Raw genomic sequence first — 10,551 nt, 5'->3', positions numbered from 1 at the left:
TCTTCTTCTGTGGTTATAAACACAGAGCAGGTTAGTGTCTTCTTCTTCTTCTGTGGTTATAAACACAGAGCAGATTAGTGTCTTCTTCTTCTTCTGTGGTTATAAACACAGAGCAGATTAGTGTCTTCAACAAACTCTGAGTATCTGGTTTCAGAACAGCTGATTCTAATTAGTTCAGTCAACTCTGAGTAGGTACACCTTGAGTTAAGCACGTGCACAACCACAATAAAAAGCCATCATCAGTGGATCCCTGATACCTTGAGTCACCATGGCAACCAGAGAGAAAAGGCAATCAACTTATTTTACACCTGTGGAATTGGAGGTGCTCATGAATGCCTACAGCGAATATGAGCATATATTTCATTAACAAAGTAACAGCACTAAAGCTGCCAAGGAGAGAGAGGCAGCATGGGAAATTTAGCAAGCAGAATCTCATCAAAGGGATGTTGGTGGCTTAGTGGAAAGAGCAGGCGTCCCATATTGCCACAGCGGCCCGGGTTTGACTCCGGCCTGTGGCACCTTGCTGCATGTCACTCCCTCTGTCTCTCTCCCCCTTTCATGCTTAACTATCCTGTCAGTTTAAGGCAAAATGACCCCCATAAAATATTCAGAAAGAATCCTTGCTGATTTCAGCAGCTGCTTTAAGCACATATAGATGGTTGATGACTTATTTGAAATTTGAATCCTTTAAAAACTATCATACCCAAGAGACAGGTTAGGATCACAGTCAGTTGCCATGGTGATTGACTCAGAGTTTGACTAACCTCTGTCGGGAACTGAAAACCCAGAGTTTCCCTCATCTCAGGGTTAACACACTCAGAGTGTTCACTGAACCCACTTTCTGGAACACCCCTCTGGTTAGTGTCTTCTTCTTCTGTGGTGGTTAAACAGCAGTCAGCCAGTATCGTCTGTGTCATATTCACACAGCAGTCCAGAGGGAACATGGCTGTGATACAGTGGACACCACAGTTCTGTCCTGTGAACTACAGCTCACAATATAACAGTATCACCTCTGGGCTCCACAGGAAATGTCTGTTTTTTTGCAGGGGGGGGGGGGGGGGTTAATTATTCAATTATTATTATTTTTATCTTAATTAAGTGATGCAGACACAAAGCAAGTGAAGGACATGACAGCGTCACTGTGGGACACAAGGCAGGTGTCAAATAACAATTAACACAAAAGACAAACACAGAAAAATAAAACAAAAATAAAAATAAACAAATAACAAAAAACTAAATAAATAAATCAGTAAATTGAAAAATTTAATGTAAATGTAACAAGAAAAACAGATAAACATATAAATCTATAAATTGATAAATAAAAACAATAAAAACTTTAAGAAAAATAAATTGGTAATTTAACAAGGAAAAATTAATAAATAAATAGACAAAAAGATTTTAACAAGAAAATAAGTAAATAAAAATAAAACTTTTAACAAGCATAATAAACAAATGAATAAATAATTAAAGAATTAACGAAAATAAATAAATGATACAAATTTTGACAAGAAAAAAATGACTAAAAAAATAAATCACTAAATGAATGATTAAAAAAATAAGACAAACAAATAAGTAAATAAAAATAAAACACTTTAACAAGCAAAATAAATACATAAACAAATTAACTGATAAATGAAATAAAATAAAATAAACAAGAAAAAACTAATAAATTAATTAATTAATAATAATTCATAAAAAAATTAATCAAGTAAAAAATAGAAATAAAATTCAACAAATAAATAAATACGGTGAATATAAGTAAAAAAGATGAATAAATAAATGAAAAAATAAATTTAACAAAAATAAATTAATAATAATAGATTTATTTTTTTACAAAAATAAGCAAATAAATTAATTATAATAATAATCTCTCTCTCTTATATTTTTTTGGTCTGTTTGTATCTCATACATGTTATTAATAACAATATACTATAACTTTTGGGGAGTTTTTCCTGATCAGCTGTGAGGTCCTAAGGACAGAGGGATGTCGTATGCTGTAAAGCCCTGTGAGGGAAATTGTGAAGAAAACACACACACACAAACAATAATTCACACATTCAAGGTGCTTCCCATCACACAGCTGCTGTTTGCTGTTCTTTACATCAGTGGTTCTCAGCCTTCTTCAGTGATGTACCCCCTGTGAAATACTTTTTCAGCCAAGTGCCCTCTAACCAGCACAAAGCATTTTTGGTTGAAAAAAGATGTAATACACAGCGCTGTGCCACCGGTGTCTGATCTATTAAACTTTATAACTAGACACTTTCAAATTTCAAACATTTGAAACTCAATGTGCATAACATTGCTCATGTGTAGTGGTCTCTCTTGAACTATTTGAAAATAAAAAGATATAAAAACAAGGCAAGGCAAGGCACTGTAATGTTAGGTAAGGTAAGACAAAGTAAGGTACCGTAAGACAAGGTAAGGTAAGACAAAGTAAGGTACCGTAAAAAGTAAGGTACCGTAAGACAAGGTAAGGTAAGACAAAGTAAGGTACCGTAAGACAGAAAGGTCAGCTCAGGTAAGGCAAGAGAACAAAAGCATATGGTTAAGATTAGGCAACAAATGTAGGGGGTTGGGTTTAGGAAAACAGAACAGGGTTTGGCTTTAGAATCTTACAGGAAGTGAACACCGGCCTCCTGGGTGAAAGTTGATGGTTGTTGTTGGACCCATCCACCCCCCCTCGCTTCCACCCTACTCGGACTTCCGCTACCATAACGTACATTGTTCCGCAGCATTTCCCCCTGACACCACCGGGCACTGTTAAACGATAACGACATCCAGCCGTGTATAATGCGGTTATGAAAGGATGGGTTTTTTCGTTTGCATCTGACGCCTGAAGTCACTGACCAAGCGCCCATGTTCGACGACTTCAGAGCAATACCGGGTTGTAGAGAGAGACTGAGAAAGCTGAAGTTTGTTGTTGAATGTTAAATGTCAGAATGTCCAAATATACACTAACAACTGTCTGTCTGCATTTCAGCTTTATCTTCAGACGTCCAGAAAGTGATCGTCGGCGAAGAGGAGCAGCAGGAGTGGAGCTCCAGTGTGGACCAGGAGGACCCAGAGCCCCCACACATTAAAGAGGAAGAGGAGGAACTCTGGAGCAGTCAGGAGGGAGAGCAGCTTCAAGGGCTGGAGGAGGCTGATATCACCAAGTTCACATTCACTCCTGTCCCTGTGAAGAGTGAAGATGATGAAGAGAAACCTCAGTCTGAGGGACACCACTGTGGAGGACCAGGACCAGTGCCTGGAGGAGGAATACGACCAGTGCCCAGAGACTCGCATCCAGATCCAGATTTAGAACCAGATACTGAGGACAAGAAGCCTGACAATACTTTAGTGGCCAATATTGAAGTACTACCAGCGCCCCAAGACTCTGATCCAGATCCAGATTTACAACCAGTCAGTGAAGACGAGTCTCTGGACTGTTGTGAGACTGAAGTCAGTGATGGTGACTGGGACGAGACCAGAGAACCTCAGTCAGGTTTAAATTCTCCCACAAATGATGAAGTCTCTGTTAGTGAGAAACCATTTAGCTGCTCACAGTGTGGAAAAAGATTCGGCTTCAAGTCCCATCTGAAGATACACATGGTAACTCACACGGGAGAGAAATCGTTCAGCTGTGCTGAGTGCGGGAAAGGCTTCGGCCTCAAGGCATCTCTGAAGAGACACATGCGCTCTCACAGACAAGAGAAACCGTACAGCTGCTCCATTTGTCAGAAGTCTTTCACAGAGGGCGACAGCTTGCGGATGCACATGAGAATCCACACGGGAGAGAAACCGTTCAGCTGCCCGGAGTGTGGTAGAAGATTCGGCAAAAGCGGAAACCTGAAGAGACATGTGATGACTCATACCGGAGAGAAACCGTTCAGTTGCCCTGTTTGTCAGAAATGTTTCACGCAGAGAGGAGTGCTGCGGTTACACATGAGAGTCCACACTGGAGAGAAACCGTTCAGCTGCTCGGTTTGTGGTAAAAGTTTCCCTGAGCGTGGAAACCTGAGGCGACACTCGAAAATCCACACGGGAGAGAAACCTTTTGCCTGCTCCGTGTGCGGCAAAGGTTTTATCACAAGTCGAAATCTAAAGAGACACTTGAAAACTCACGCTGAAGAAAAAAATTTCAGCTGCCCTGTTTGTGAGAAATCTTTTTCCCAGAGGGGAGTCTTACAGCTACACATAGGAATCCACGCAGGAGAGAACCCGTTCAGCTGCTCGCTGTGTGGCAAAGGTTTTACCGAAAGTCGAAATCTGAAGAGACACTTAAAAACTCATTCTGGAGAGAAACCATTCAGCTGCACCGTGTGTGGTAAAGGCTTCATCGAAGGTCGCAATCTGAAGAGACATATGAGGACTCACACAGGAGAGAAGCCGTTCAGCTGCTCAGCATGCGGCAAAGGCTTCATCGACAGCCGGCAGATGAAGATACACATGAAGATTCATACCGGAGAGAAACCGTACAGCTGCACGGTTTGCGGTAAAAAGTTTGTCTTTCACATAAACCACATGAGACACATGAGAATCCATACGGGAGAGAAAAGGTTCAGCTGCAGCATCTGCGATCAAAGGTTCACTTGGGTTTATCAGCTCAGGAACCATCAGTGTGTCGGGCGTCAGTTGTCACAGCTTTGTCAACCGGACGAGAACAGAGGGGCTGAGGTTCCAGCCGGCAGCTCAATGCAACAGAGACAACAGATGGAAACAGAGGCTGATGGAGAGGACTGGGGAGGACCACAACCAGCCAGGAACTCAGATCCAGATCCACATTTCAAACCAGATACTGTTGACAAGACTGGGGATTCCTCTGAACCTGAGACAGAAGTCGGAAGGGAAACTGTTTTGTTGCCCATATTGTGATTGAAGTTTCCAATTAGAGGGAGTTTTGCAAGAACACGAGAACCCAATCAGGAGCAATATTGTTGCTTAGTTTGTGGCCAGAGTCTTACACGAGACGGACATATAAAAGACTAGATAATGTATAAAGGTGGAGATTCTCAGTCATCCAGGTCATGGTAATCAGAAGTGTTGTATCGTAAGAGTTTCTTGAAGACGTTTCGCCTCTCACCCAAGAGGCTTCTTCAGTTCTAACTGACTTGTTGGAGGTCATGGTAATCAGAAGTGCTGTATCGTAGACAACTGGACCTGCTTGAGTTTCTTAAAGAAGTTTCGCCTCTCATCCAAGAGGCTTCTTCAGTTCTAACTGACTTGTGTGGAGTCGCAGGCCTTAACCTCTGTGTGGGTGTGAACCCTTACAGATTCGTTAAGGTCACATGTGAGTCGTTGACCCACCTGGACATCATGTGTGTCGTTAGGATCAGATGGGACCAGGTGTGAATGGGTGTTAAGTCGTCTAGGGAGGGATCCCAAGACTGCATTATTGGTGGGGGATAAGTGGTGTCATAGGCCACCTCCTCTGTTTAACGATGGTCATTCCAGTTTGACGTAGATGACCATCTTTCCTCCCTGGCCAAGATGTGCACATTGCTGTCCTCAAAAGAATGTCCCTTTTCCTTTAGATGTAAATGGATGGACAAGTCTTGACTTGAGGAACTGGCTCTCCTGTTTGCCCCATGTGCTTGTGGAGTGGATGATTGGTTTTAACCATTGCCACCACCACCACTTATCACCCACCTACGATGCAGTCTTGGGATCCCTCCCCAAATGACTTCACACCCATTCACACCTGGTCCCATCTGACCCTAACGACACACATGATGGGCAGGTGGGTCAACGACTCACATGTGACCTTAACGACTCTGTTAAGGTTCACACCCACACAGAGTTTAAGGCCTGCGACTCCACACAAGTCAGTTAGAACTGAAGAAGCCTCTTGGATGAGAGGCGAAACGTCTTTAAGAAACTCAGCAGGTCCAGTTGCCTACGATACAGCACTTATGAAACCAATAGGTTGCTAATTATGTGGTAAAAATACCTGTATGTCCTTGTGCATCAGTCTATCTCCCTGCTCTAAATTTTTGAGGTTTTTCCATGTCAAAGAACGCAGGTGGAGCTCTTGTTTTTGCTCCTCAGCAGCAGTTTGTGGAGATTTGAGTTGCGGGGTGGACAGTTGATCAACCTGCATTTTGGGAGCAACAGTGCGTGACTGTGCGGTTGACTGCATTTTAAAAACAGTTACCTGCCTGTCAGCTAAATTCTAAATAATACAAGACTATAAAATATCCAACAGTGATCAGTACCCTTTGCCACAATTTGCCGTACTTGTTGCCATACTTGGCAATGTGGACAGGATTATACAAAACTAATGATTTCCCATCACTTTGACACAGTCACATTTATAATCATGGGAGCCAGTTAATAGTGAGTGTTGTTTCTCTTGGGTTTCTATTTCCAGTTCTCATCACACGGGTGTATCGCGTTATTCTGAGCTGTGGTGATCAACCAGAGTGTAAAATCAGCCACTGAGGTAGAATATTAAAATGCAGCTTACGTCATTATTACTATATGTGTTAAGTGTTGTAAAAGATTCTTCTAACGTATAAAAATATATATTATTTTTTTACCAGTTACCCTGGACTTTTGTCCATGTTGGGATGGGGTTTTTTCCCAGTGATCTGATCAGGGTCAGTGACCCCATCGTCTGAAGTTACAACGGTGATTTATCCCACTAAAAACTGAACCAACTTCGTAGAACTGAAATCCCAGAGTTAACCCTTAAGTTAGTGTCTTCACGTGCATGCTGAGTAGGACATTTGGTTTCCTGCACCTCATCTGTTACACCTGCTGAGGTGTTGCCCATCCTGCTTCCTGTTTGATGAGCTGGGGATCCTGGAGCCTTGGAGCTGCACCCGGTCCAGCTCTTCAATCTACAGGGGGCAGTTCGGGACCAAGACGCACCGACAGGTTGACTTTTGGTGCGAGTGGAACCTTCAGTTGTTTCTAGCTGTAAGATGTTAAATGTGATGACTTTGTGAAACTAGTATTGAGGTGTACTTGCTTCCGACCTGGAGACTAGGCTGGGTTTAGTTCTGAAAACTTTCTAAAAACACTTTTCAGTTCCCAGAAACGAGGATTACTATTTCTTGGTTTCCCTCAATAAGGTAAGACAGTGAGGTCGTATTTCTGCTAGGATGTTAGTAGCTCTAAGAGTCTTCTTTTGGTTGTTATTATTTTATTAAGTTCAACAGCATCCACAAGCCCATTTTGTCCTTGTAGTCCACCTCACCTGTTTTTGTTCGTATTAATTATCTAAACTCCCTGTAAATAAACAACTGTATTTTGCCAAATCACCTGGTTTTATGTTGCTTCCTTTTGCCTTTACAAGCTGCTGATTTGGATAAGTGCAACATATATTATTATCATAATTATTACAAACTTTAAACTCAGCAGCACAGTGACATCTGGTGGTCTGTAAAACTTGTAGCAGCTCTCTGATTTCAGATTTTGAATCTTATGTATAATTTTGTGTGTTCATTGCCAAAATCATGGAAAGTGAGAGGACACCTGAAGAGTGGAGAAGTAAATTGCCGAGCTTAGAAAATAAGAGTGATGTGCAAAACTGTCATTGACTAACTACAGAAGCACAACCCTGATTCCAAAAAAAGTTATAATAATAAAAATAATAATAATAATAATAATAATGATAATAATAATAATAATTTTATCCCCCCATTGGTTAATCCAGAATTTTTCATCCTCTGGTTTTGAGTGTTTCCTGTAACAAAATAAAGTTTGCTTTCTCGCCCTTACAAAATAAAAATATTGATTTTCTCTTCAGCCCCTAGCATTCAATGAAATACAAGAATAGTCAACATTCACTGTGAACCACAACTAGCAACTGCTAGTAAACAGTAAGAAGTCCAACTGAGTGAAGAGAAGTGGAAAATAAAAAAACGTCCAACATATAACTGTAGGCAATGTCTCTTCAATGTCAAAATATCTGTGAACTTAACCATCCAACCTTCTTATAGCAGGGAAGATTAAGACCCTGTTTGATGCTTATTTATTCATAGGTTTTAACCACCAGTATACCTCAAGTGTTCTCACTAAATGATTCTGTCCATCGATGTATCCAGCACCTCCTCTGTAGAAAGCTCATTTTCCAGCCGCCCATGCTTTTTGTATCTTCGGCCACAGTGTCAGCATTGCAGAGGTCTTCGATGAAGCCGATCCCAAGTTCTCTGCAGATGGGGGAACCTTTGGTCATCTTCCACAGCGCATCCCGATGTATTCTCTGCGTGAATTGGACGATGACCTGCCTCGTCTTATTTTCCTCTCCTCTGACAATGAGCCCAGTCCACAATGTGGTTAATGTTGGGGGCCCATGGGGGAGAGATTTTCATCAACAGGTTAGCCACCACCTCTCATGTATTTTCTCCTTCTTTCTCTTTTATCCCTCGGATTCTGAGATTCCAACGATGCTTGTACTGTTCAAGCTCCAGGACTCTTTCCATTAACTCAGTGTTGTCTTTTTTTATTGCCGACACCTCCCGCTCCGTGGTTTGTAGCTGAGTTTTGCAGTCTTTTATCTCCACTGCGTTAAACTCAACCGCTTTAGCCATGCTAGCTAGCATAATGGAGTTCTGTTGTATCTGGGTGCCGAGAGTATCCACTTTATCAGTCAGCTGTTTTATTGCTTCCAGGACAGCCTTCGTACCTCCATCAGACGCCGAGTCTCTCATTTTGGCAGTCAGTTGGTTTTTTCCCGGAGAAAATGGGTGTTTTCTTCTGAGGCTCTCGGTTGAAATTTCCATCTTAGCCGCATAGTTGTGGCAAGTAGCAGCAGTACTCTCACGGGCTGACGCGGTTGGTTTCATGGCTCAGTTTTTTGACAGTGTTAAACGTCAAAACAACACAAAGCTTAAAAGGGTCAGATATAGGCAGCTGGAGGTGAAGTTACTGTAAAACTGGGACAAGCAGACAGAGCTCAGAAGCTATGATGCACCCGGTCCGCCATCTTGCCGGAAGTCCCCCAAGTGTGTTTACTCTTTATTTGCCATTTGCGTTCGTAAAATTTCAGTAATAGATATTACCCAACACGTTGCACATTACCCGGATTTATTGAATATCTAAGATAGGGTATATATATATTATATATATAAAAAGAAGAATCAGATTAAAATGAAAGGAAAGCTTGTTTTTTTCATTCATATTCATTCTAACAGCATCCTCTGCCTCGGAGCTGCTACGACGCGTTGTTTGATTATGGTTACAGTCCTGGATGATGCTGTGTGGAATTTATTGGGGGTTTCTAATTAACCCACTGAATGGGGGGTGTCATTTGCAGACGAATGCTGTTATAGGGCAGGGAAGGGCAGAAGGCACAGCAGTGGTGCCTCAGAAGGAAAAGACACTGTGCACCTGTGAGTGGGCACTTTTATCTGGAATGACAAATTACAAGTTAAGGGAAGTGTGGAGGGCGTCATTTTCTTAAAGCGCTTGCAATAAATAGTGAAAGTTGTCGGGCAGAAACAGCTATTAATGTAGAATCTCGAGAATGGGGGAAGAGGAAGGGACTGGGGTTGAGCGCCTGTGTGGACAAGATGTCTTCCTGTTCTTGTTGATGATTACTGTCTGTGGACCAGAGAATGTTCATGTATTGATTTGCCAGTTAAATGCTAACAAACTGCTTCACAATGGCCATGTGTGACACAAAGCCAACAGCCAATCACATCACACGGGTTTAATGTGTTTTATGTAAATGTTTGTCTGCAACACTCGACTCCAGTTTTATGTGAAGAAAACAATGAATGAAGAAATGGTTGGGTGTCCCTTTTCAGGAGAGGTTCTCACTCTTTTCTCTGCACCAGAACACCCCTCACGGTGAGAGTGGTTCAGTCCGGCTCTACAGCAGCACTCTGGGACAGAGATCTGATTGGATGGTGCCAAAAAAGTATGGGGACTAGGGAATGATCTGAGAACAGATGTAGAATGAGGGTCTTACAGATCCTGCCCAAGTTTCTTCAGCAAAGTTTGGGACAATACACTTAAATTTCTCTTGGTTCTCTGTAGATGCTGGGTGTGTTTATGAGTTAGGTGTGTATGTGTGTATGCACGTGTCTGTGTGTCAGTATGTACTGTATGTCTTTACGAGGGCTGTGAGCCCAGCAGTCTCTCAATAGCGGCATTGATGTCTCCTCCAGTAGCAATGAGGGCCTGCAGGTTGGCCTCGCGGTTGATGAAGCCCATGGCGCTCAGCTGATCCAGCTGGGACTGGAACCGCACCTCTGGGGTCTGGGTCTACACGGGGGACAAATTAATGGAACTTCAGAAAAAAAAATCATACAGGTGTAAAAGATGATGTATCAGTGCATGCGCGTTTGTGTGTACCGTTGCACTTCCTCCGCCTCCTCCCGCAAACATCTGGAGCATCTGTTGCATCAGCTGCTGCTGGGCAGCGTTTGTTCCCGCACTGCTGGGTGAGGAGGCCGGGTTCTCTGCGGGCATGCCCCCACCTGTGGGTATGCCAGGAATTCCACCAGCTATTCCTCCTGGAATTGCACCGGGAATTCCACCAGGAATACCACCTGTCATCAAACTAGGCCAAAAGAGAAAACAGAAAGGTTGGGAATAAAATCTACCAAGTAAAGCAATATG

At 42.5% G+C, this 10,551-nt stretch overlaps 3 protein-coding genes and 1 long non-coding RNA gene across 8 annotated transcripts in view; 2 read left to right on the top strand and 2 right to left on the bottom strand.

Annotated features, from left to right (window-relative positions):
* The window catches only part of LOC126384397 (oocyte zinc finger protein XlCOF6-like), an 8,405-nt gene extending 3,253 nt beyond the window's left edge, over positions 1 to 5,152 (top strand). The window contains exon 2 of the mRNA XM_050035452.1: positions 2,981 to 5,152. Within this exon, the coding sequence (XP_049891409.1) occupies positions 2,981 to 4,854 (1,874 nt within the window). The 3' untranslated portion in view covers positions 4,855 to 5,152. The remainder of the gene's footprint in view (positions 1 to 2,980) is intronic.
* Positions 1 to 10,551, bottom strand: part of LOC126384384 (zinc finger protein 665-like) — a 197,254-nt gene that overhangs the window by 41,714 nt on the left and 144,989 nt on the right. The gene's annotated exons all lie outside the window — the stretch shown is intronic.
* LOC126384515 (uncharacterized) overlaps positions 6,855 to 10,551 on the top strand; it is a 10,547-nt gene continuing 6,850 nt past the window's right edge. Inside the window, exon 1 of the long non-coding RNA XR_007569299.1 lies at positions 6,855 to 8,303. This is a non-coding gene — a long non-coding RNA (uncharacterized LOC126384515). The remainder of the gene's footprint in view (positions 8,304 to 10,551) is intronic.
* On the bottom strand, positions 9,633 to 10,492 carry LOC126384494 (ubiquilin-4-like). The gene is made up of 2 exons (XM_050035607.1): positions 10,285 to 10,492; positions 9,633 to 10,194 (listed from the first exon to the last, which is right to left on the bottom strand). The coding sequence occupies exons 1-2, from the start codon at positions 10,486 to 10,488 to the stop codon at positions 10,042 to 10,044; spliced, it is 357 nt and encodes a 118-aa protein (XP_049891564.1). The 5' UTR covers positions 10,489 to 10,492; the 3' UTR covers positions 9,633 to 10,041.

Source organism: Epinephelus moara, chromosome 22 (assembly GCF_006386435.1).
Source record: "Epinephelus moara isolate mb chromosome 22, YSFRI_EMoa_1.0, whole genome shotgun sequence".
Classification (NCBI taxonomy): Eukaryota; Metazoa; Chordata; class Actinopteri; order Perciformes; family Serranidae; genus Epinephelus; species Epinephelus moara.
This window is presented reverse-complemented; position numbering and strand designations above follow the sequence as displayed.

What these genes read in the sequence shown, in the direction of transcription:
- LOC126384494 (XM_050035607.1), bottom strand. Translation starts at nt 10,488, where the DNA reads ATGACAGGTGGTATTCCTGGTGGAATTCCCGGTGCAATTCCAGGAGGA. An exon ending in GAGGCGGAGGAAGTGCAACG is followed by an intron (nt 10,195 to 10,284) that starts GTACACACAAAC and finishes TCCCCCGTGTAG; the next exon opens with ACCCAGACCCCAGAGGTGCG.